The sequence below is a fragment of the Oryx dammah genome, unplaced genomic scaffold (assembly GCF_014754425.2).
Source record: "Oryx dammah isolate SB20612 unplaced genomic scaffold, SCBI_Odam_1.1 HiC_scaffold_18, whole genome shotgun sequence".
NCBI lineage: Eukaryota > Metazoa > Chordata > Mammalia > Artiodactyla > Bovidae > Oryx > Oryx dammah.
This window is the reverse complement of record NW_024070202.1, coordinates 87,357,768-87,384,973: the sequence shown is the minus strand read 5'-3', so window position 1 is coordinate 87,384,973 and position 27,206 is coordinate 87,357,768. Positions and strand designations below refer to the sequence as shown.

The 27,206-nt window shown below is 40.6% G+C and overlaps 2 protein-coding genes across 20 annotated transcripts in view; both read left to right on the top strand.

Moving 5' to 3' along the window:
* The window catches only part of CADPS2 (calcium dependent secretion activator 2), a 575,633-nt gene that overhangs the window by 151,267 nt on the left and 397,160 nt on the right, over nt 1-27,206 (top strand). The gene's annotated exons all lie outside the window — the stretch shown is intronic.
* Nucleotides 23,114-25,599, top strand: RNF148 (ring finger protein 148). Its single transcript, XM_040259549.1, has one exon. The coding sequence runs from the start codon at nt 24,642-24,644 to the stop codon at nt 25,596-25,598; it is 957 nt and encodes a 318-aa protein (XP_040115483.1). The 5' UTR covers nt 23,114-24,641; the 3' UTR covers nt 25,599.

The window sequence follows — 27,206 nt, the reverse complement described above, 5'->3', positions numbered from 1 at the left end:
TAAAGTATTCATGACTGGTTTGCATCATGCTTTTCATCCTCTCCTCATTCCATCTACAACCCTTCTTGGATTAGTAACTCTCAGAGTAGGATCAGTCAGTCAGTTCAGTCACTCAGTCATGTCCGACTCTTTGCGACCCCATGGACTTCACCACACCAGGCTTCCCTGTCCATCACCAACTCCCAGAGCTTGCTCAAACTCATGTCCATCGAGTCGATGGTGCCATTCAACTATCTCATCCTCTGTCGTCCCCTTTTCCTTGCCTTCAGTCTTTCCCAGCATCAGAATCTTTTCTAATGAGTCAGTTCTTCACATCAGGTAGCCAGAGTTATTGGAGCTTCATCTTCAGCATCAGTCCTTCCAATGAACACCCAGGACTGATCTCCTTTAGGATGGACTTGGATCTCCTTGCTGTCCAAGGGACTCTCAAGTGTCTTGTCCAACACCACAGTTTAAAAACATCTATTCTTCAGTGCTCAGCTTTCTTTATGGTCCAGCTCTCACATCCATACATGACTCCTGGGAAAACCATAGCTTTGTCTAGATGGACCTTTTTTCAGTAAAGTAATGTCTCTGCTTTTTAGTATGCTGTCTAGGTTGGTCATAGCTTTTCTTCCAAAGAAGAAGCATCTTTTAATTTCATGGCTGCACTCACCATCTACAGTGATTTTGGAGCCCAAGAAAATAAAGTCTGTCACTGTTTTCATTGTTTCCACATCTGTTTGCAGAGTAGAGTATGTTGGTGAAACTAGGTCTTTACTATTGATCTGGTTCCCCACCTTTGAAGAGGGAAGATAATTTCTAAAGCTCCTTTTCTCTCTGCAAGCCTCCAAGTGTTAATTTGTTTCTTTATTTCTTCTGTTTCTTGCCCTGAAGCTTTCACATCTCCAAAATGTAAAGGACAACAACAAAAAAGAGCAGGGCTTGATACTATAGCTCCAGGATTAAGCTCCAGGCCATGGTGTTTGAATTTTTATACACATTTATGTCGGAAAAAAATCTGTATATACTACTTCCTAGTCTAGAGCATCAGGGAGCTTGACTCTCACTGCTAGTTTCTTCCAAAGAAATTGGGAATGGCTGCCTCAGCTTCGGATTTCCTGCTGCTGCTTAGTCACTTCAGTCGTGTCCGACTCTATGTGACCCTATGGCCTGCAGCTTGCAGCCCATGAGATTCTGTCCATGAGACTCTCTAGGCAAGAATACTGGAGGGGGTTGCCATGCCCTCCTTGAGGGGATCTTCTCAACCCAGGGACTGAACCAGGCTTCCTGCACTGTAGGCAGACTCTTCAGCACTGAGCCACCGGGGAAGCCCTGCCAGCTTCGCATTACCAGCAGTCAATTTCATATCATTCCTTTTCTTCTACCTGCTTTCTTTCCCTGACATTATGCCCTGTCCTTTAATATCTATTTAAAAAATAAATACAGTTGCTTAACAGTTGATTTGTGAAAACTGAGAGTCTTTTGAGTCTCTTTTGCTTTGTTTTTTGTAACTACCTTTTTTAAATTAAAAAGTACCACCCAAGGGTCTTAGTTTTTTGTGTATGCCAAGATAGAGGAAGAAGGGCTGGTAGGGTTTGCATTTAAATATTTTGGTGTCAGCTTCTTGTTAGCACTTTACTTTGGCATGGAAAGATTTACTGTTCATATTCCAAGGGCTATTTGACCTGTTGAAATTTCTTTTGAACTCTGGAAAAAAAAAATACCATGAAAAAGGCTATTTTTTCAGAGTGAATTGATGATCACTAAGTAAACCAGGATTGGCATCCTGTGTCAGGAAGGTATGAAGAAAGGTCATTGCATTCACACATGAAATCCAGTAATGAGAAGTGAGGGTTTAAATTTCATGCAGCTCTGCAGATCACATTGTGTTTGTTATTTTTGATATTAGCCGTCTTGTTTCACATCACATTTTCTTAAATTCTAAGGATGGCATTTCAAATTAAGTATTTGAAAATGTCTGAGATTCCTGTTTCTATTTAGGATAGCTTGTTTTTTTGCTGCCTGTGTTTTGTAGACTTGCCTGCGTTCCTGACACTGTCCATTTTGTGAAGACCTGATCTATAGATTGTAGAAATTTGTTGTTTGAGATAGCTAAGGAAATCTTGTTGGAGCATTTTTTTTCTCCTTTCTTCATGTATTTTCAGGAGAAATTGAGATTTTTATCCCCCAAGCCCATGGAGTGAATTTTTGTGGCTCAGGACATGTTTTAGTCCTTTGTTAACTAAATCTTTTCTTCTGCATCTGTGTTTTTATATAAGGGTATTGTATCTTTATAGTGGATCATGTGTTAGTTGACCTAGTACAGATTTCAAGTTTGGCTGACGATATGGAAGTTAAATTCAAGCCAGGTCACCACAAAGGGCAGAAGCATTTCATTGTCTCATTCTGTAATCCTCAATCTTACTTCATTGTCTCATTCTGTAATCCTCAAATCCAGTGGGCAGATGCTCAAGTGTGGGTCTCCATATAGCCAAGGTAGGGTATACCATATCTGTGGTGCATATTTCAGTACTGTGGTACAAGCGTTTCTGACACCATGATTCAGGAAGTTTCGACATGCCTGGTCCTTCATAGACTCTTGGCTCTTTGAATAAATTCAGAGCACAGTGGTATCCTCTTTCAGGGAAAGTGCAAGGTTGGTGATTCCAGGATCTCTTCTGAGCAGTCACGCTTCAGCTTCCTGATGAGTAAGCTATTTGGTCACAGATTACTTCTTATAAGATTTCTTTCATTAAAAGGGGAAATGCTCTTTAATTTTAAATGTCATCAAGAAGTTGCTTAGTTTCGTTTATTTTAAATTTTCTTGTAACCATAAGGTTAAGTAAAATTTCTTTAAAGAACTGTATTTGGCAAATGATATTTTATATGGAATTTTTTTATTTTGGTATCAAACGTTCTTTCTAATTTTAGAATTAAATTTTTCATTTGTTACTTTGAGCATTGTTCAGTTTACAAAAGTTTTCAGGGTAAATATTCCTGTTTCCTTGACTTTATGACCCTGAAAAAATTTTGAACTTTTTTGCTTATTTAAATGTCACTGTTAGTTATCTGGTGGCTCAGACAGTAAAGAATCTGCCTGCAATGCAGCAGAGATACAGGTTCGATCCCTGGGTCAGGAAGGTCATCTGTAGAAGAAAATGGCTACCCTCTCCAGTATTCTTGCCTGGAGAACTCCTTGGACAGAAGAGCCTGGTGGGCTGCAGACCATGGGGTTGCAAAGAGTCGAACACGGCTGAGTGACTAACGCTTCACTTAGTCAAAGATATTTCTTCTGCTTTTTTTTTTTTTTTTTTCTGTTGAACTTCTGTCTTTAAAGATTTTTGTCTTATCTTTAGTTTCAGGGGTAAAATCTTGAGAGGAACCATATGTAACCTTGTTAGCACAGTCCCAGTGGGTGCTAGACTCACCTTTTATATTTAAAGGTATATATTTAAAGCTTTTTTCTCACATAGCCATAGTTTAGAGTCTTGAAAATAAACAGGTAAAATACGCAAGACTGTGATTATCTCAGATAGTCATTGATCGTCTGTTCCTTAGTACAGTTTTGGTTTAGCTTATATAATACCTTCAGAATACTTGTTGAAAGCCTGTTTTCATTTGGTACCCCCATGAAACACGCTAAGACATAGTCCTGAATATTTACCATTTTACAGTTAAAACTTTTTTTTTTTTTTCGTCACTGGAGGAACTCCTAGAATGGAGAATCTTGTTTTCATAAAGAGGTGCCCCTCTTTTGCATCCAAATCCTGGTTTGAGATGGGAGTTTTAGTTAAAAGTGATTGAGCTAATGAGGTAAGAATTGGTGTCCTGAAGGAGGATAGCTATTTCTTAAAAATGTGAGCTGTTCAGTAGGTGCCTACTATTTTTAGCTGAAAGTATAATGTCATATTTGTATGCACGTGTACCATAAACTTTCAACCATCCCTTCTGCATGAGGTGCTGGGGGTACCTCCAGGTACAAGGGTTATCCCTTGCTCCTAAGGAAGGTGATAGTCCCTTAAGGGTTAAGGCACATTACTGACATTCTAGCCGTGGTGTGAGAAGGAACCAAGATGAGTGCTACAAGAGGAACAGGGCTGGTTTCAGAGAGAAAGTGATGAGTTGCAGTATACAGCTGATGTTCCTAATCTGGGTAGAATTCAGAAAATCTGTGAACTCCGATGGACAAACATGACAGCTTTAATTTTCACTAGCCTCTGACTGAAATTTAGTATAATCTTAGAATTAGGAATATAGGCAGTAAACCAGAGTGGTTCTAGCAGTATCTGTTGGCTTTATCACCAATCAAAATTGGTATATTTTGGTATCGCAAATTTTATTGCAGCTGTCTTGAAATACTGTTTATGTACATGAACTCCCCTGAAACTGGTACTCTTAAATCCCTTATTACATCTTGCTGATGATTTCTGAAAGATGCACATAAATTGCTACAGCACAAATTTGTTTTTAAAAATATTTTTATAACTGCAGTAAAACTGCTTTCCTTCATAATCCTATGAATTACTTTTATGCTGTTAAAAGCGTTATTCTGAGAAGGTAGTCACAGACTTTACCAAAATGCTAAAAAGTTCATGCTACAGAAATGGTTAGCTTCTCTGACTTAAAGGACCTGTGAAGGCTTCATCATAGAGGAGATGAGTTTAAACACAAGGGGGAAACAAGTGGAACAAAATCGTTTCTATCTGTGTTGGAATTCCAACTCTAACACTTCTCATCTGTGAGACTCTGGAACTGGATCTTGTTGTTGTTAGTTGCTAAGTTGTGTCCTACTCTTTGGGACCGCATGGATTGTCACCTACCAGGCTCCTCTGTCCATGGGGTTCTCCAGGCAAGAATACTGGAGTGGGTTGCCATTTCCTTCTCTGGGGGATCTTCCCAACCCAGGGATCGAACCTGCATCTCCTGCATTGCAGGGAGATTCTTCACCACTAAGTGACCAGGGAACTTGATATTGCTGCTCTTCATTTTCTTCATCTTTAGTACAGACTGATAATGTACCTGCTTCTCAGGATTGTTGATTAAACCAGTTAATGAATTTAGGTTGCTAAGCACAATGCTTAATGTGAACTGCTATTATTATTATTATGTGGCTTCTCCAATGGCCTTTAATCTCTACGTGTTTTGATGAAGCAGTAAGTAATGATTTTTCTACTTTTGTGATGTATTTGTCACACTGGAGTATATTTAATCTTCTGTAAATTGCTGAGATTAAGATTTTAGCTTGACAACTTAGTTCTCAGTTCTAAAAGTTTCGGTTGTTATGCCTCGAGTCCTTATCTCCAACCCGACCGAGAAAAACAAGTCCACCAGAGTAATGCAAAAACAAGAAGGGAGTTTATTTCTAGCGCGCTAGGACCCAAGTCTCATCCAACGCAGTGGAATCCGACAAGGGCCCCGAACAAAGGGGTATGGCGGCTTATATACAGGCAGTTCTTTGTCTCAGGTTTAGGGGTAGTTGGCATTACATGATTGGGTTTTCTCAAGATGAGCTCATATCCTGTTCTTTTTTAATTGGTACATCTAGAGATTTTCCTTTCAGTTCTCCTAATTTGGTCAAAGGGCATCCAGCTAGGGAGGCTCTGTTAAAGAGACATGACTCAGGTCCTGGGCCCGGTGCCTCGCTGAGCCCGTTATGGAGGTTACCTGGTCCCTAACACTATCATGTAGAGGAATTTAATTTCCTTCCTAGCTTACCTTTGTTTCTCATAAAATTACGTGCAGGTCTGATAGTGTAGCATGGACAGAAGGTATTAAGCTAGTGGCGATCATAAATGAATATGTAGGGGCATTCAAAGGGAAAGAGATCAAATATACTTAACCTGTGTTCCAGGCATACTGGGAAGGGAGAAGGGAGACCAGCCTTCCTCTTTCTCCCTGTGCCTAGTAGCCTTTTTTTTTTTTTTTTTTTTAAATTGGCTCCTTTTCATACTTTGGTGCACTCACACATGATAGGCTAGGTGTGAACCTGGCCTTTCTTCTTTGGATAGCCAGAGAAGGATGATGGTTCTAGCAAGTGAGAGCGAAGGGCTGTGTTAAGGGGCTTGCAACTTGCTCCCCTCCACGCAGAGCTCCACACCCCCGTCAGGCTGGTGCCTTCTCTCCCCAACTCCCTGTCCCTTCTCTTCCTTCTGCCTCCCTTTCTTCCTTTCCCTTCCTCTTCCTCCCCTGCTTTGCAGAACTCTCAGCACATAGACTGGCCCCTTGGGGCGCCATGAAGTGGCGGGTTGTGGAGGTTGCTTCCTCCTGCACTTGAATCCCAACTTGCTCATGACTAGCTGGAGTGCAAAGAGAGCTGAGAGTCTGCGTAACATGGAGAGATTGATATTTTGATTTGTCCTTTTCATGGCTCTTCAAAGTTGTGTACATTTGTAATGGCATAAAGTAACCATTCCTGAAAGGTTTATTATTGAAATACTAGTTGGCAAGTGATCATAACACCAATATTGCAGGCTTGGAGAAAGCAGAAGCGAGTCTACCATGACCGTAGATGATTGTTTTCCTCTGATTGAGAAACGGGTGCGTTTCATTGTCTCTCTTCCCTGTCACACAGACCAGCTGGCAGAGTTCTTGGTCCCTGCTTTGTTTCTGAGAAGTCATCCATGGTCACTGCATCAGCCTCTCTGCTCTGCAGTGTTTTCTCCCTAAGTGTTGTGTTGTGATGCTCTGATTATGCATGTACAGTAAGTTCCTTGTGAACATTTACACCTTTGTGTCTTAGTCCGTTCAGGCTGCCTTAACAAATCATCAAATTGAGTGACTTATAAAAAAACAGATTTCTCAGTTCTGGATTCTGGGAAGTCCAAGATCATGGTTCTGGTGGATGCAGTGTGCTGTCTGGTAAGGACCTGTTTCCTGGCTCATAGACGGCACCTGCCCTCTGTGTCCCGGTATGGCTGCAGGGCTAGGGAGCTGCATTGAGGCTTTTTGATAAGAGCTCTGATACTGTTTGTGAGGGCTCTACTCTCATGACCTAAACACCTCCAAATACCCTACCTTCTAATACTCTCACAGTGTGGGTGTTTAGGATGTCAACCTTTGAATCCTGGAAGCACCCAAATATATTACAGCACCTTGTTTCATTCAACTTCCTCATATATACTTGACTGGTAAGTGATGGTGGGGGAGATGTGATTACCTGAATATACTATACACATCTTGCTTTTCTTTATTCTGTGACTTTTTTTTTCAAAGGCTCCTGCCTTACTTCACTGTGTGTGGCAATTTCTAGGTCCATCCACATCTCTATGAAAGGCACAATTTAGTTCCTTTTTATGGCTGAATAATATTCCCTTGTATATATGTGCCACAGAGAAAAATAAATATTGTATATTAATGTTTTTATAGAGAGAGAATCTAAAAAAATTACCCAGATGAACCTGTTTGCAAAGTAGAAATAGAGGCACAGACATAGAGAACAAATGTATGGACACACAGGGGGAAGGGGGTGGAATTAATTGGGAGATTAGGATTGACATGTACACACTACTACTATGTATAAAATAGATAACTAATGAGAACCTACTGTATAACACAGGGAACTCTACTCAGTACTCTGTGGTGTCCTAAATGGGAAGGAAAACAAGAAGAGGGGATATATGTATATGTACGGCTTCCCTGGTGCTCAGCCGGTAAAGAATCTGCCTGCAGTGCAAGTGACCCAGGTTCTATCCCTGGATCAGGAAGGTCCCCTGGAGAAGGAAATGGCAACCCACTCCAGTATTCTTCCCTGGAGAACTCCACAGACAGAGGAGCCTGATGGGCTGCAGTCTGTGGGGTCTCAAAGAGTTGGGCACAGCTGAGCAACTAACACTAACCAACTAACTATGTATATGTATGATTGACTTGCTTTGCTGTACAGCAGAAACTAACACAACATTTTAAAGAAACTACACTACAACAGAAGTTAAAAGTAAATATTCCTGCCATCTACTCTGTCCGTCCTGTAAGACTGAGCTCGCTGGCTACATCCTCCAGGTAACTGGCCCTTGTCCCCCTCCCTCCTCTCTCCACCTCTCCCTCATTCTTCCTTCATCCTTCTCTCTCCTTCCACACCCTTCCTTCCTCCTCCCTTTTCATTTCCTTCTTTTCACCTTCCTCCCCTCTTTTCCTTCTTCCCTTACTCCCCCCTCACCATGATTTTTCCATGTCAAAAAATGTCTAGCTATGTAGAAATGTAATGGAGAGTGTTGATAGGGAGTGCTTTGAGTAGTCAGATTAAAAGGTAATGGTAGGACTTCTCTGTGGTGTAACAGATCAGAGTAATTGCTGAGATTTATTATTATTATTATTGAAGTGTAGTTGATATGTAATTGGGATTTGCTTTTAAATCAGCATTTAGCCATCTGAATATAATTGTTTGATGTGCAGGAGGGGAGAGAAGGAAAAAGCTCTCAAGTTAGTAGTATCTAAGTATCAATGTACAGCCAAACTTGTTTAGGAATGCTATCAGTAAAACATAGCAGAATTAAAATTCTGTTCCACTGAATGCCTACCAAAAAAAGAGTAATGGTTGAGTTGCTTAATGACAGTCATATCAACTGCACATACAAAGTTTCTATTTAGCAAACACTAAATATTGTCTTCTTTTTTAAGTAAAAAATGTGGGATATACTGCTGTGGTGCGGTAAGTAGTATTTTAGTATTTTCTGCCCAGTAATTTTACTTCATGGGGAAAGTGATTATGCCCTCTTCAGGGCATTCTTAAATTTAAGGCCTCTTCAACTAAGAGATGGAAGGCTTGGAAAGGTTGCAGTTGCCAAATGTTGTATAAGATTTTCTACAGTAGGCAGTCATTTCCTCTCCCCAGTCTTAAAACACTTCATTATTACTATTAACTTTGGGGCATGAAAGTTATTACCTTTTCATTTCCAAGATAAATTTCTGGTGGAAAATCTGAGCAGTATTATCTGTAAAGTGTTTGTGTGTGTGTGTTAGTTGCTTAGTTGTGTCCAACTGTTTGCAACCCCATAGACTGTAGCCCACCAGGCCCCTCCATCCATGGGATTCTCCAGGCAAGAACACTGGAGTGGATTGCCATTTCGTGTTTGTAACTAATATTTATTGGGAGAAAAAGGTTCTGCTTTTTAAATGTTAATATGACTTATTTTTGTAAAATTTTATGTGATCTTACCCATTTAATACTTTGTTTATTCAAATAATCTTGTTGGTGAGAACTATTTATGGGCTGTTTTTATGCCTTCATACCTTCAATTTACACATTTTTGAAGTTGCCAGACTATTCAGGCATTGCTACTAGATATCTGTCATTCTCGCTTGCTTGGAGGGACAAAACTGAGTAAAGGAGAAAAGTGTTTAATTGGGTTCTAACAAGCCTGTTTGGAAAATTGATGCAAAATGGTAAAAAGTGATAGGTTATGCCAAATATGGGCTTCCCAGGTGGCACAGTGGTACAGAACCTGCCTGCCAACGCAGAAGATGTGAGTGCAGCCCGTGGGGTCAGGAAGATCTCCTGGGGTAGGAAATGGCAATGCACTCCAGTGTTCTTGCCTGGAAAATTCCATGGACAGAGGCGTCTGGTGGGCTGCAGTCCATGGGGTCACAGAGTCGGACACGTCTGAGCACTCATGCACGATGTAATGCCAGATATAAGAATAAGGTTGGGATCAGTCATATTCTGAATTCAAAGTGCGACTGTATAGAGTAGATAATATTGGGAAAGATTATTTGTACTGTGTAATGGGTCTTTGTTTTGCCAGTTAGCTACAAAGTTTCCTTAAGTGGCAAATTTTGTTGATATATTGAAGGTCAGGTCCAATACATATGCTACAGAGATTGTCAATATTTGAACCATTATTTTCTGTTCTGGTATGGTGAAGGCATGTGCGTCTTCCAAGTAAAGACTAAACTCGGGCACTAAATGATTATAAATAGACTCACACTATTACAGGTCAGGTTTTTGACCTCAAATGAGTTTGCTGCAAACTTTTGGGAAAAAAACAATTCTTAGGGTTTCTCATGTTGAATTGTGTGTTAAAGACTATGGCCCTTTGTAAGATCTAGGGGAGCCCAATCATATGTTTTTGTTGAAGTTTGTTTTAGGACCAGGGCAGACTTTAAGCTTCAACGGTAACTTACTAAGAGCAGAACATGTGAGACTTTTATTTTAGAACTTTGTGTTGTGGTTGGTTTTTACAGTCATACAGCTTGCTTGCTTTCTCTCACAGATTGTGTTCATTTTTAAGCTTTAGATGCTGAAGAATTTTGACCACAGCAGATGATTATAGCTAGTTTTGTCCTTGGGAAAGCAACTCTTTTTTTAGATGCAGGACCAACACTAGACTCCAGATCTTGAAAGGAGCATGAACTGTAGGTGGGTTGTGCAGTTAGCCTTGGTCCACAGGCATGGAAGGACACTGGCATTTTCCTTGGAATAGGTGTGTGGAAAAGACCCTGATGCTGGATAAGATTGAGAGCAGGAGGAGAAGGGAATGACAGAGGATGAGGTAGTTAGATGGCATCACCAACTCAAGGTGATGAGTTTGAACAACTCAAGGTTTGTTCAAGCATGAGTTTAAACAAACTCCAGGAGATAGTGAAGGACAGGGAGGCCTGCCACGCTACAGTCCATGGATTCTCAAAGAGTTGGACACGACTTAGCAACTGAACAACAGGTGTGTGGAAGAGAATCCTTTCACATCTTCTAGGTGTCAGCAGAACAATATTTGCTGCTTTGAAATTTCAGGGAACAGAAATCTTCTGTGACTTATTGAGGAGCCAAACTTGATTCATGGGGCTTGTCCAGAAGTTCAAATCACCTTCCACCAGTTTCGCTCAGGAGAGAGAAACCTCCAGCAGAAAGAGTTATGAGGACTGACCAGTCCTAAGTAGCAGTTGGGGGCAGTCCAGTAACATTTCCTCACTTAAGAGTGGTGTCCAGTCACTAGAGAGAACTCCTAGGCTATTCAGCACTGGAGAGGTGAAAGGTTAAGAGGTTTGGCATATAATGGAAGAGAACAAGAACCTCAGATAGAACATAGTAATAGGGGTAGTCACCCTTGAAGGAAGGAAGAAGGGTCTGGCCATTTCAGAGGAGAGGATGTGTATAGGTCAGTTCGTCCACCACCCGGACTTGGTAAATTCATAGTGCCAAAATTAGCCTCTTGATGGGAGTGTTAAATTCAGAACAGTCCTGTGAACTGACTAGCATCTTGGCAAAGCCAAAAGCAAGGCTGTTGGTTTACCTTTTTAAACTTACACTCTTCATTCTGTTTGCTGAATAGACCATTGTCCGAGATAACTATTGCTGTCTTAGCCTGGGCGTTCACCAACTTATGAGAAGTAAAAAGACATAAAGATAAAATAGAAATTTTTAGAAAGTAAAGAAACAGAATTACTTCAAGAATCAGTTATATGAGAGACTTACAGAGACAAGTGCTACCAAGATCAATGGGGAAAAAATGTACAAATAAACACAATTAGGAAAACAAAATGAAAATTAACTACAGATAGAATAATTTAAGAATTGTAAAATTACTTTCAATAATGCTGTGCCGTAGATTAGGAAACTTAACCGATTGACCCAAGAAGAAACAGGAGACCTGAACCATTATCCATTAAGAGTGTGAAGTGACAATCCAGCCTGTTCTACCAAGAGAGAGTAAGCTCAAATAGTTTCACCAAACCTTCACGGAAAGGTAATTTCTAAGAGTTGTCTCAGAAGCTAGGAAGAGAAAGCTCGTTTGAAGCTAGTATATCTTTGCAAATAACCAAATTTGGAAAATGTAATAATAAAAAACTAAAGACCAGTCTCATTTTATGTGGGTACATGTGTGTGTTAGTTGCTTAGTCGTGTCTGACTCTTTGCGATCCCAAGGACTATAGCCTGCCAGGCTCCTCTGTCCATGGAATTCTTCAGGCAAGAATACTGGAGTGGGTTGCCATTCCCTTCTCCAGGGGATCTTCCCGACCCATGGATCAAACTCAAGTCTCCTGCATTGTAGGCAGATACTTTACTGTCTGAGTCACAGAACAGCCTGTGGCTGCATGAATCCTTAATAAAATATTAAATTTTAGTGATATACATCAGGATGAAGTGTGTTTTATCCTATGAGTGTGTGAATGATTCAGTATTAGAAAAACTTAATATCACCGATTATATTAAGAGGTAAAAGAGAATAATCCTATCATTTTATTAATGTAACAGAAATGGCCTCCCTATTCCTTGGGAAACACCAGTGTTGAAATTAGGCCAGTTAATAACCCCTGCACTTCCCTGATAGCTCAGCTGGTAAAGAATCCTACTGCAATATGGGACAACTGGGTTCAATCCCTGGTTTGGGAAGATCCCCTGGAGAAGGGAAAGGCTACTCACTCCAGTATCCTGACCTAGATAATTCCATGGACTGACTGTACAGTCCACGGTGTCACAGAGTCGGATGCGACTGATGACTTTCACTTCACTTCCCAGTAGTCTCTACGTATTCAAATGAAGGAAGAGTTACCCGTTGCTCACTTTAAATCAAAACGAGGTGTGATTAAGCTTAATGAAGAAGGCATATTGAAAACCAGGATAGGCGAAAAGCTGGACTCTTGAACCAAACAGTTGGCTAAGTTGTGAATTCAAATAAAAAGTTCTTGAAGGATATCAAAAGTACTACTCCAGTGTATCACTCATTCTTGTGAAGGATGAGAAAGCAAAACAGCCTTGCTGACAGGAGAAAGTGTAAGTGGTCTGGACAGAAGATCAGACTACACACAACATCCCCTTAAGCCAAAACCTAATCCAGAAATCGGGAATGGCGATGGCACCCTACTCCAGTACTCTTGCCTGGAAAATCCCATGGACGGAGGAGCCTGGTAGGCTGCAGCCCATGGGGTGGCGAAGAGTCAGACACGACTGAGTGACTTCACTTTCACTTTTCACTTTCATGCATTGGAGAAGGAAATGGCAACCCACTCCAATGTTCTTGCCTGGAGAATCCCAGGGGTGGGGGAGCCTGGTGGGCTGCCGTCTGTGGGGTCGCACAGAGTCAGACACGACTGAAGCGACTTAGCAGAGCAGCAGCAATCCAAAAACAGGCCCTAACTCTTGTTAATTCAGTGAGGGCTAGGAGAGGTGAGGAAGTTACAGAAGAAAAGGTTAAAGCTAGCAGGGATTGGTTCATGAGGATACAGGAAAGAAGCCATCTCCCCAACAGCGCCAGGTGAAAGCAGCAAGTGCTGATGTAGAAGCTATGGCAGATCCATTCATTATCCTAGCTAGAGACCAAAAGTCTCTCTAAGACAATGAAGGTGGCTACACCAAACAACCAATTTTCAACATAGGACAACAGCCTTGCATCAGAAGGTGATGCTATCTAGGACTTTCGTAGCTAGAGAGGAGAAGTCAATGCCTGGATTCAGAGAACTGGCTGGATCTCTTGTTAGGACTAATAAGGCAGGTGACTTTCAGTTGAAGCTCATGTTCATTTACCATTCTGAAAATCCCTGGTCCTTAAGAATTATGCTAAATCTACTTAACTTGTGCTCTATAAATGGCATGACAAAGCCTCAATGACAGCGCATGTGTTTACAACATGGTTTACTGAATATTTTAAGCCTAATGTTGAGACCTGCTACTCAGAAAATTCCTTCCAAGATGCTAACTGCTCACTGATAGTGCACCTGATCACCCAGGAGCTTTAAGGATGTACTACAAAGTGTTTTCACGCTTGCTAAGGGTTGCTAACACAATATCTGTTCTTCAGTCCATGGGTAAGAGAGATGAAGAAAAATCAAGTTAAAAACTTACATCATCTAGCAACAACTCAAAAGTTGTAGAGAAGAAAGGAATGGTGAATTCCATCTCCTCTTTATATACTTACAGGTTAAGAGGTTGTCACATGTATTTTTGAATAGAGTGTATGACTTTTCCTCTTGAGTTATATGAAATCAGTCATATAGTTTTCCTGCCTGTATAACCTGTTAGTATAATCTGTATCAAATGAAAAAAATCAGGCCAGGAGAGCCAATCAAATTCTTGTTTTGATCTTGTTTTTATGGAAGGTTTGTGGGTGTGAAGGAACAAAAGCTATTTTTCTGAAGTTGGCATATACATTAAGATGATGATAATCACAATCCAGCTATATTTGCATGTATCCTTTATGAGTCATGAAATACTTTCTGTAATAGGCAATCACTTATTAGTTGTTTAGCTGGAGATATTAACAGGCACAAAAATAGATCAGTAGTTATATATGGAAAAAATGATACTGAATGTTTTATGTCAATAGAGACTTCATTAGAATTAAAGGATTGTGAAAATCCCTTAAAGACTTTATCATCATTCTTATCTCATAAAATAAGTGAATTAAGACTATAATGTAAAGATGGTGATAGTGGTGGTAACACATATTGGACTGTATATTGAACTGAACAGTGTTCTAAATGCTTTAGATACTGTACATTTTTTTCATTTAATCCTCATAAGAGTTCTAAAAGGTGGGTGCTGCTGCTTTCCCTATATGACAAGTAAAGAAGCCAGGGTATAAAATTTCAAGTAATCTGTTCAAGGCTGCAGAACTAGTATAAGCACAGGATTCAAACCTGGGAAGCTTGGCTTCAGAATTAACTAATCCTGTGTAATTAACTAAACCTGAAACTTCCCGCATAGCTCAGTCCGTAAAGAATCTGCCTGCAATGCAGGAGACCTGGGTTTGATTCCTGGGTCGGGAAGATCCCCTAGAGAAGGAAATGGCAACTCACTCCAGTATTCTTGCCTGGAGAATCCCATGGACTGAGGAGCCTGGCAGGCTACAGTCCATGAGGTCACAAGAGCCAGGCACAACTTAGCGACTAAACCACCACATGTGAAATGTAACAATTCCTATTCACGTTAAAACTAATGAGGCCTATTTAATACTATGAAATGTGATATGAAACAAAGACTTGTTTTTAAATATAAAAATGTCACAGCTCCATGAGCTTCATGAACCTGAGTCAAAGAAGCTTTGTGATCAGATGTGCCATTTGGGCTGCTTTATCATCAACCGCATGAAACACACTAGGGAATGTGGTGCCTTAGCGTAGGGTATCTGGGCTGTGTGTGAATACACTGCTCCATCTGTGGGCAGGACTTTTCCTATCATACCTCTCTGCCACTTAGTTTACATTACTTATTAGTTTACATTACTTATTTGTCACATCAGAGTTCTTGAGTGAGGTACAACCTTGACTTCATCTTTGAATTCCTGGATACACAGAAACAATTGATTCATGAATATATTTTAAAAAGTTGTTTTTTTTCCCTCCATACAGTGCAGCATGTGGGATCTGGGTTCCCTAACATCCTGCAGTGGAAGTTCTGAGTCCTAACCACTGGACAACTAGGGAATTCCCTCCCCCGCCCCCTTTTTTTTTGATCACTGCTCTAGTACCCAGAACTGTGCACATAAGTCAGTTCTTGATAAATATTTGCATGAATGAATGAAAGAATAATGTAGATATTGAGTAGATGGTTCTTGGATTGTCCTTCTGGAACGTATGTAAAGAAGAGGCAATGCCAAGTTCTTATGTCAGAGAATCACTTTTACTATGAAAAATCAGATCAGTAATTGATTTTATACAAATCAGTGTGCTAGGCTCTTAAGGAAGATAAACAAATATAATAAAATCCTACCCTCAAAGAACTTAGAATTGAGAATCAAAAAGCCTTTATTAGAGGTAAGAGTTAATGTTTTCAACACCTGCATAAAAATATACCCATACCGTATACAATTTCCTAAGAAAGGATGTAGAAAAATGAAGAAAGTACTATTTATTTCTTTAAAAAGTAGCTAGCACTTATTTTTACTTTAAAAGGTACATATGTTGTATATCCTGGTAACCATAAATACAAAACTTTTTAATGCTAGAAAGTTCAGAGTAGAAAGAATATAATTTGTATTGGGTTAGGTGGTTTCTGGGTTTGCAGGATCTGAGTGTGTCTTGAACTGGGAATAGAAGGTCTATGGGTTGTTGAGATAGTTAGTTGCACTTAGAAACTTTTTGCTTTAACTGGCACTGCTGATATGATAATAGGGCCTTCTTTGAAGTACCAAAATGAACAAAATCTAGTACTTTTCTTTGGATAGTATCTATTTGACTTATGACCTGATACATATTTATATAAGTGTATATATATGTGTGTGTGTGTGTGTGTATGTTTATATACAAAAGATAATTAAAGGAGCATTTAAAAATTTGTAGGGTCCAGTTCCTTATATATTAAAAATAGTTGTTACTTTATGGCTGTATATTACTCCCTTTTTGTATCGTTTTTTCAGATTCAGAGATGTGGATGGAATTTATTCTTGACTTTTGGAGAGAAAATGTGAGACAGATGGCCTCTGATCCTGTGATATTAAATAAGCCTTTTTCTGGACAACTGTTGTCAAAGTAATTCCTAGCGGAGGGAAGACATGTCAAATCATTGCCTGTTCTATTTTTTTTTTTAATGGATGACTGTATAATACAGAGGTTGCCAAAAGCTTCTGATAAGTCTTAATATTTTGAAGAATAAGTGCTTGAAAAGTCAAACATTTGTTGGGTACCTTGAGCAAATTGCATTGTGTTGGTGTTGGGACAAAGGGGGAAAACAGAGTTTACAGAAATAAGTGGACACTGCCCCTCTCGAGACATTCTACATCCAAAGTATAGCCAACATAAAGCATCCAACTACACTATGTAACATATAGCAAAAGTAAATGAATGTCAAGTAGGTGTGGAAAGAATATGCTTAGTCTCTCAGTCATGTCCAACTCTTTGTGACCCCACGGACTGCAACCAACCAGGTTCCTCTGTCTGTGGGGACTCTCCAGGCAAGAATACTGGAGTGGGTCACCATGCCCTCTTCCAGGAGATTTTCCCAACCCAGGCATCGAACCCAGGTCTCCTACATTGCAGGTGGATGCTTTACTGTCTGAGCCACCAAGGAAGCCCAAGAACAGTGGAGTGAGTAGCCCTTCTCTAGGGGAACTTCCAGACCCAGGAATTGAGCCGGGGTCTCCTGCATTGCAGGCGGATTCTTTACCAGCTGAGCTACCTGGGAAACCCACAGAAAGAATAGGAGCAGAATATTTCAACTGGAGTGACTGCAAAAAAGATGGGGATCATCTGGTTTTGTTTTAACATTGATTGATTCATTCATTTTGGCTGTGTTGGGTCTTGGTTGTGGCATGTGGGTTCTTGATTGCGGCATGTGGGATCTTTCGTTACAGTACATGGACACCCTAGTTCTGACATGCAGACTTTAGAGCACTGGCTTAGTAGTTGTAGCTCTTGGGCTTAGTTGCTCCGAAGCTCATGGGATCTTAATTCCCTGACCAGGGATCAAACCTACGTTCCCTGCATTGCAAGGAGGATTCTTAACCTCTGGACCACCAGAGAAGTCCCTGGGGTCATCTTTGAAGGATGAGAAAATGTTGCTAGGTAGAAAACAGGAAAGAGCCTTCATCAAATGGGGAATGGGGATAGGACCCTTTTATTGAACTCCCATCATGCTATCAGTGTGCTTGGTGAATTACAGAGAGATGTGAAATGGATCATCTGATACTCAGCACAGCCAGGAGAGGCAGGCATTACTCCCCCATCTTACACATGAGACAGCCAAGTCTCAGGGTGACTTAGCTTACACAGCTAGCACATGGCAAAGACAGGGTTTCGTGGCAGGTCTGTTACACGTAGCCTTGTGCTTTAGTACCATTTCTGCTAGTGTGATGATTCTATTGCTGTTTTTATCCTCTGCTGCCTCCCAGGAGGGATTGAATTCCCTAATAAATAAGTAAGGGTTTGTGACCTGTGAATTGGAAAAACTTAAGGGATCTAAGGGGGGAAATCCTCTTAAACACCACTGCCTTGCTCTTTCTGACTGCTGAGAGCTCGCTCTGAGTTAACCGCACTCCGGGGAACTGGTCTTAGAAAGACAAAGCTTATACAGACCTTTGCTGACTGATTGCGGCCTAAGAAGGTCTCCAGTCTTCTTCATGGTTTTAGGGCAACTTTGAAACAACAGAGCTCCAAAAGCAGGCTCCTCATCCTCAGTGATTCTTAACCACAGGAGCAAAATCATCTGTTAATAGAACAGGGCAAGTTGTTGTGGTTATTAAAAAGATTTTGTACCCGCCCTCCACCCAACTTTGAGTATATTGCCTCTTCTCCACCCCTTTGAACAAAAATCCAGTCTAAATGATTGAGTTAATATTAAAATGTATTTTTTTCCCCTAGGCTCAGAGAAAGATAATATCATCAATTACTGTCCTTAATCTTGTTCTTAAGGATGTTCAGCTCCTTTTTCTGCCCTCTTAATGCACAGGCTGTGGTGTGAGGTTTTTTCCCCCCAATTACCTTCCAAACTACTAGTAATGTGTTTCTCTTCGTTGATTGTCATTCTGTCCTCTAGCTTAGTAGATTGACTGAGAAGGAAAAGTTCTTAATTTGGTGTTCAAATGTTTTAATTCAGAATGTGGAAGAAAGTATAATTTATGTAGGTTGATTTTGCCTGTTAAAGTATAAAGGAATTTGGTTATATTCCAAATGCTCATTTATCTTAGCATTCAGATATGGCTATAAAAAATTCTGTTTTATGAGTGTTCAATCTGTAGAAGAATTAAAGGTTAACCACATTGTGTGTATTTAACTATTCTGTTGCTTGAACTACATGGTCACCCTTACGAAGATAAAATTAACTGGATCAGCCTTATTGTGTGAGTAATATTACAGGTTAGAATTTGGAGGATAAGACATTGGCAATTTAATTAACCTTCATTGAGAACCTATGATGTGCCAGAAGCTGAGTATTGAAAAAATGAGAATAAGATTTAGTCCCATACTGTGAGATTAATAGAGCAGAGGATTTTGTAGAGGGAACTATATCAGTTGCTGTCTAAGAGCTCAATGTAAGGACAGTGGTTTTTTCATTTTTAATTGGAGAATTACTGCTTTACAATTTTGGCTTCTGCCATACAACATTGTGAATCCGTATACATGTGTCCCCTCCTTCTTGAGCCTCCCTCCCCTCCCAGCCCAGCCTCTGCTCATCACAGAGTGCCAGGTTGAGCCCCCTGTGTTATACAGCAGCTCACTAGCTGTCTGTTTCACACACGGTAGTTTTTCTGTCAGTGCTACTCTCTCAATTCATCCCATCCTCCCCTTCTCCTGGTGTGTCCACAAATCTGTTCTCTCTGTCTGCATCTCTGTTCAAGGGCAGTATTTTTTTATAAACTACTTTTTAAAAGGTATCTGTCACTGCTCAGGAGTCTAGATGGGCTCAGCAATTGGTCTCAGCTGGATTCAGTCACATGTGTGCCATCACCTCAGCATTAGGGAGACATCTCTGCTCATCTTGGGTGTTCACACATATTTGTCCATCTGTGGGTTGACCCAGGTCGCCTCAGGCTGGTGCATTTGTGCCCTCCTCTATCAGGCTAGCCTTCTGTGCTAGAGGACAGCAGGATTTCAAGAGGGAAGGGAGGGAGCGCAAAGCCTTCTGAGGCTTAGGCTTGGAACCGGCACATCATCACATCTGTGCCAGTCTGTTCGCCAACTTGAGTCACCAATCTATCCAGCTTCAAAAGGTGTAGAAATAAATTCCACCTCCTGATGAAGGACCCGGCAAGTCACATTGCAAAGGCGTCATCAGGAGGGGAGGTACTTAGGCCCCTTTTGTAATCAGTGTTCCTGCTGTAGGTACAGTTTCATACAAGGAACAAAAAGTCTGTCTAAGGTCTCCATAGAATGAGTGCTGCAGTAGGAGCCCAGGAAGCTGTAAGCCCTATGAGTTGAAGAAGCATACGTTTCAGGCTGATAATAGTGGAAAATGAGGTTGAATTGAAGGAGAGAGGACCAGGCTGGAGAAGTTCTGTTGGAGTTCCTAGAAGCTTGGATGTTATCCTTTGGATAAAGGGGGACGTGTAAGGTTTTAGACAAACAGGAATGCCATCGTGAACTTCATTACTTTTTTTTTTTTGTAGGTTGCTCTGGCAACAGAATGAATTCAAGGTGAGCAAAATATTGCTCGAGATTAGATGCTGTTGCCAAATTCTAGACTGTGGAATGACGATGATGAAGCCAGTGAAAAGTACTCACTCACAAGTGGTAAAACTGACCATGTTGATCATTCTTTTGAACAAACTCCTTTGATGCAGGTGCTGTGTTAGGTGTTTGAGAAACGCTAGTGAGAATCCCCTCCCCTTCCTTTAATGTTATAAAGGCTTCTTGGAGCTGTGGGCTCCTAGACAAGTTACCCTTTCCTCATGCATCTCACTGTTAGGAGTGCAGATAATAGAGAAGACTAGTGATCCTGGCTTACATAGCGAAGAAGTGATGGCTAGTGAGATGGTAATTTAAAATGTCTGTTTTGGCTGTTCTTTCTTATATATTTAGTTACCAGAGCTTTTAGTGATATTGAAAGTTATTATATTGTTTAATATAAAGAATAATGAATGAGGTGTTTCTGTTGTTCCGTCACCAAGTTGTGTCTGATTCTTTGTGACTCCGTGGACTGCAGCACGCCAGACCTCTCTGTCCCTCACCATCTCCTGGAGTTTGCCCAAGTCTCCAGTGAATGAGGAGCAGGATAGGAGTAAAGTTTGTAACTTTCACGCATCTGTATCTGCCCGCTAGTATAGTGTGTGACTGTCAAGGTAATTCAGAAGCTCATATGTTCTTAAAGTTACCGTATTCCATTTTAGCGTATTCAAAGCTCTTTCCTGGGTTCAGAAATAAGTGGAAAATGTATTTGTATGTGAAAAAAATTGTATTGCATGTGTCTGAGAGAATATGTGGCAATAGTGATTAATTTATGGGAGAAATTTTGAAAAAAAAATGTAAGGATTTACCAATTTGCAATCAAATGTAATAACATCTTAAAATAATTTTTAGCTTTAGAATTCTTTAGAAATAAAGATACCTCTTTCAGAAAGTATTTATCACTAGCTTTACTTGCTTTTTCTTGTTCTCAGTCTACTTAGAGTCAGTATTCTCTTCCTGCTAAATCCCATTATGATGCATTTAATTACTCACAGAAACCCTATCCAGTTGTAATTCTCAAGATTAAAAGCAAATCCAGTGTGTTTTGTGGATCCCTAGAGATCTCTGATAATACTTGGATAAAGCAACTTGTGAGGCAGTTTACTGAAGCTTCTTCAGTATCCTCTGCATTTAGAGATACATTCACACAGTATTGCCCAGATAGTATTTAGCTATTTTTCTTATCAACGTCAAGATTTCTAGATGTTTGAGCATTCCTGAGAGGTTGATGAGTAGCAGAGGGATAGAGATCAGGTGATTCTTCTCCGCCAGCTTAATGAAAATTATAACCTTCTTGAACTTATTTGGAACCTAGAAGTTAGGACATATACATGCATGTATCTAATTGGTGTATAACCCTCTTCTTCCAACTAGATGATGACCCTCTGAGAACAGCACGGTGCTGTGTCCCTGGTGACACAGGCTCTGGCTCATATCAGTGCCTTGAGTATAGTGAATATTACGTATATCATGGTTAGTGGTTATATGGGTATAATTCCGTTGGGTAAATCTCAGGAACTTTGTTTCCCTATTCACCTTCCAGTTTGTACCCGTTCCCTTTGGTGGCAGGACGCTGACTAACTTCATGTTCCCTTCTGGCATGTGCTCAATCAGTGAAGGGATTTTCCATAGCAGGGTAAATCATGGTTAACCTGAGCCAAACATGATAATTCTACCCTGATTACCAATGGGTCCATTCAGTGTGGGTTTTCTAAAGCACTGCTACCCAAAGAGACGTTGAAGGAAGTCTAGTTAGGTTTCTGGAAAATAAAATTGTCTTGCTCTTCTATGGAGAGATGTGAGAACAGTCTGTTTGTGTGATCATTCTTCCCATTGAAACCAGAACAACAGTAGCTGGCCTTGGGGATAATGAAATGAGCCTGTAGATGAGAAGAATCAACTTACTATACTTAGAGGTAGGGTGGCAACGTGGAAGGGCAGGCAGGGATATTTGGAGCATGGGATGAGCCAAGCTTTGTATATTTCAGTCTCCTTTGGTTGAACTTTGCAGGCAGGCTAATGAAAGCCTCTTTAATTCTTGGATGTTAAAAAGATAGAAAGGTTAGATATTGAATAAATGGTCTAATAGTCAGAAAGTAACATTAGTCAGGTCAGGAAGCAATAGTTAGAACTGGACATGGAACAACAGACTAGTTCCAAATAGGAAAACGAGTACATCAAGGCTGTACATTGTCACCCTGCTTATTTAACTTATATGCAGAGTACATCATGAGAAATGCTGGGCTGGAAGAAGCACAAGCTGGAATCAAGATTGCCAGGAGAAATATCAATAACCTCAGATATGCATATGACACCACCCTTATGGCAGAAAGTGAAGAGGAACTAAAAAGCCTCTTGATGAAAGTGAAAGTGGAGAGTGAAAAAGTTGGCCTAAAGCTCAACATTCAGGAAATGAAGATCATGGCATCTGGTCCCATCACTTAATGGGAAATAGATGGATAAACAGTGGAAACAGTGTCAGACTTTATTTTGGGGGGCTCCAAAATCACTGCAGATGGTGACTGCAGCCATGAAATTAAGAGACGCTTACTCCTTGGAAGAAAAGTTATGACCAACCTAGATAGCATATTCAAAAGCAGAGACATCACTTTGCCAACAGAGGTCTGTCTAGTCAAGGCTATGGTTTTTCCTGTGGTCACGTATGGATGTGAGAGTTGGTCTGTGAAGAAAGCTGAGTGCCGAAGAATTGATGCTTTTGAACTATGGTGTTGGAGAAGACTCTTGAGAGTCCCTTGGACTGCAAGGAGATCCAACCAGTCCATTCTGAAGGAGATCAGCCCTGGGATTTCTTTGGAGGGAATGATGCTGAAGCTGAAGCTCCAGTACCTCGGCCACCTCATGTGAAGAGTTGACTCATTGGAAAAGACTCTGATGCTGGGAGGGAAGGGGAGAAGAAGGGGACGACCGAGGATGAGATTGCTGGATGGCATCACGGACTCAACGGACATGAGTCTGAGTGAACTCTGGGAGACGGTGATGGACAGGGAGGCCTGGCGTGCTGCGATTTATGGGGTCGCAAAGAGTCGGACAGGACTGAGCGACTGAACTAAACATTAGTCATCTGTTTTCCTCTCCTCCTCCCACCCCCACTGCCCAACTTCCCTTCTTTCGTGTTCAGACTTCCTGGCCCCAGGATAGAAGACCCCTGGACCTGGTCCTGATAAAATGGATGCAGTTTTGAATCAGGCCTCATGGGGTCACAGGCATTCGTGCAAGTGTCCGCTGTTTCAATCTCAAAGAGATCAGGAAATGGAGACAGGCTGAGGACTCCTCCTTATTGGATGTATTGCCAATTATAAACTTCATGATAAGAGCACAGACCTGATTTCTCAGGGACAGATGAATTTAGGGATGAGTCTTCCCTCCCAAGGCTGTTACTGACATTTTGGGTCAGGTAATTACTTCCTGCTCAGGGCTGTTTTGTGGATTGTAGAATATCCAGCAGTATCCCCGTCCTCTACGCACTGCATGCCAGCAGTACTCTCACACTGTGACAATTGAGAGTGTCTCTGGAAACAGCCAAATATTTATTGGGAGACAAAATTATCCCCTATTTGCGAACTGCTATGTTGGGGGTAAAAAATTGTTTCTTACAGGTGCGTTTGTCCTAAGAGAGGGGGGAAGTTCTGGCTGTCATTGCCTAAGCAGTTCATCATACAATGAGAAAGATACAATGAATTATTAATACTAAGTTTTTCAAATTGGTCTTTTCAACCATATGATGAGCCTTTAGATTTGAGATGTCTTGAGCTAAAATATAGCTACCGCTTAAATTCCTTCAGCTTTCAAGATCAGCAGCTGATCTTTAGCAAGCTAAATTGCATTGTTTTTAAAATCCTGTCTTCAGTTGTTAAGTAATTGCATGTTTAACAGCCTCTGATATGATGATAACTGTCTTCTTGATAAGGCTTTATTTTGTCAGTGTTAATAAATGTCAGTTTACATTCCCCTCATGTTGAATCTTTAGGCCTGGGATGAGCATTTAATGTTGCAAGACAGAGGGAATGATTCATTTCTGCTTCCCATGGACTGACTGGCATATCGGGTAGCATAACACCATACCTGAGAACTGATGACTGGCCAGAAACATACAGTCATATATGAATGGTTTCTATTTTGCTTCACAGATGGGAAAACAATGAGCAAAAAGTGTTTAGGCAGCTTTTCAGTCTCTCCAGAACTAGGAAAGAAACTCAGGTATTTAAAAAATTATCTGTTTTTTGCTTTAGAGTTTATTCACATTAGCATATGTCATGAGTCCTGGCTGCCTAGCTTTTTGGCCAATAGGATTTCAGTATGCAGTACATTCATATAAACTCTCAGATTGGCTTAACTGGCTCTGATGTCACAATTTCCCCCATTAGGAAGTCACAGTTTTCTTGAAATCACATTGTGCTAATAACAAATCCTGTTATTCTGTTTCATTATGAGAAAGATAATCTACCAAAAATAAAAATGCTGGAAGGAGCAAGATATCTTTGATCCATGCAGACCTTTTCCATTCCTGTGCTTTAATTATCTCCTACCAAGCCTTGAAGCTAACTTCCTAACTTTCTTCTACAACGGATGCAGTTGTATTTTTCACATTTGTCTGTTAATAGGCAAATGAAGGAATGAGCCTACTTAGAATTACTTCTTCAGCTCACAGTTCTGCTTCATCTCAACTGTGGAGGCTCGGCATCTTTCTACTACTAAGCCTTCCTGACTCAAAAGGAAAAGCCATTTGGACAGCACACCTGAATATAACATTTCAGGTAGGAAATCGCCTCATATCAGAATTGGGAGAGAGTGGAGTGTTCGGGAATCATTCTCCTCTGGAAAGGGCGTCTGGCGTGGTGGTACTTCCCGAAGGATGGAATCAGAATGCTTGTAACCCTATGACCAACTTCAGCAGGCCTGGGCAAGCAGACTCTTGGCTGGCCCTCATTGAACGGGGTGGCTGCACCTTCACACGCAAAATCAATGTGGCCGCAGAGAAGGGAGCAAACGGGGTGATCATCTATAACTACCCAGGTACAGGCAACAAGGTATTCCCCATGTCTCACCAGGGAACGGAAAATATAGTTGCTGTGATGATAGGCAACCTGAAAGGCATGGAGCTGTTGCACTTGATTCAGAGAGGAGTCTCTGTGAAGATCATCATTGAAGTGGGGAGAATGCACATGCCCTGGCTGAGCCAGTACGTCATGTCTCTCTTCACCTTCCTGACCGCCACCGTGGCCTACCTGTTCCTGTACTGTGCCTGGAGACCTCAAGGGCCCAATTCTTCCACCAGGAGGCGAAGGCAGCTGAAGGCAGATGTGAGGAAAGCCATTGGGAAGCTTCAACTGCGAGTGCTCCAAGAAGGGGACAAGGAGCTAGAGCCAGATGAAGACAATTGTGTTGTTTGCTTTGACATTTACAAGCCTCAAGATGTAGTGCGTATTTTAACTTGCAAGCATGTTTTCCACCAGGCGTGCATTGACCCTTGGCTTTTAGCCCATAGGACGTGCCCCATGTGCAAGTGTGACATTCTGCAAACTGAAGAAACCCCAGGATCTCCTGAAGATGTAACTGAGTCTTTCCAGTGATGAAAGTTAAGATGAATTCTCTTTTAGCACTTTATGTAGAGAGAAAATTCAACTGCAGCTTCTCTACACAAGTACTAAAGAGGGTGAAACTTGGTTGTTTTAAAAATAAAACTCCGTATCATGTCCAGCTATTTGAACTTGTTGTTTTTCTAGTGTTGTGTTATACACATTTTTGTCCTTATCTGAGTAAGGGCTTTAGTATACATTAAGCTTTGATTTTCAAATTACAGTGATTGTGATATTGATGCCGTGGAGAATTAGTCATAATATTTTAAAGTTTCTTTATACTAATTTTTATACTTTGCTTCCACATGTTTAATTTTTGGTATCTAATAATACTTCTGTTCAGTAAACTTAATTATAGGCTGAGATCTTGATTTAATTTTCCATGGTTAATTTTATTAATACCCAGGAAATCTGGTTGCCAAATCTACTGACTGGGAAGGAAATGTGTTCTGAATAATTATTTTAGATGCTAGCACTTTTGGTTATATATCTAAAAATATTTTAAAGTATTATAGGCGTCATTTAGGGTAGCAGTATATATTTTTTAAAAAAGTATATCTTTGTTTGCCAGACCCCTTTAAACCCTAGCATAATGTATCAACTATGGTTGTATGTTTTCCTTCTAGAATTGACTCTAGGAAATACTAAATGGTAGTATGTCTTTATTTGGGACGTTTTGAAAATATAGACCTACAGCAGAAGTAAAATTTTGTTCAGTTGCTTTTCAAAATTGTATCTCTTACCTTTTTTTTTTTTTTTTTTCTTTCCTGTGTAACAATAAGAGGCCTAAAGATGTGGGTTTTGTTGCTTTGATGAAAATCTCTGGATAATATGCAAAAGCATTGATGTCCAACTCAAGTGGCACTTTGTGAGTCAACACACTGTGTACTTCACTGTCTGTTTTGAAGAGTGGGGGTGTGGAAATCAGATTAACAGCCTTTGGGAAAGAACATAGACCATTGTGAGCGGAAGGTGTCACATCAGTGTTTTTCTTTTACTGCTACTTTTTGATGGGCCCATAAGAAATCTTTTCTCCTTTGTTTTTCCTACTTCATGTTGTCATGTTGCTAATTGATATTTCATAAGAATACACTAGCTTCTGTAGTTCTGGCAAGATGGAACCTGAAGTATCTCTTAGTACCGTATGCATAGAAGTCAGAGACATTTATGTACAAGGTCAAAATTCTTGGCTTTGGCTTCCTAGCTGGTGAATAAGAACCACTGAGTAATTCTCCCAAGAAAGTGTATGGCAGTACCAGTGAGTGCCCATGCCTGTTAGTTCACATGTCATTCTTTTGGCTTTGAAGTTATATTGTGCTCTTGGCCTACATGTAGCAAAAATACAGGCAGAACTAACAGTGTATGTGGGGTCTTCCACCAAGGGTGTTTGCTGACTTAGGCAAACATTTTGTTAAAAGATTCGATGACCTTTAACAGTCACTGATGTCAGTGGTTAAATTTAAGTGAGGACCTCAGAATTTGTCTTTCTAAAATCTGCAGCTACATTTTTGTTCACGGTACACTGTGGTAAACCAATATTGCTATATTTGATCTTTTCCTCTACACTTGTCCTCCTCTTTCCTCAAAATATTGTTAAGCTAC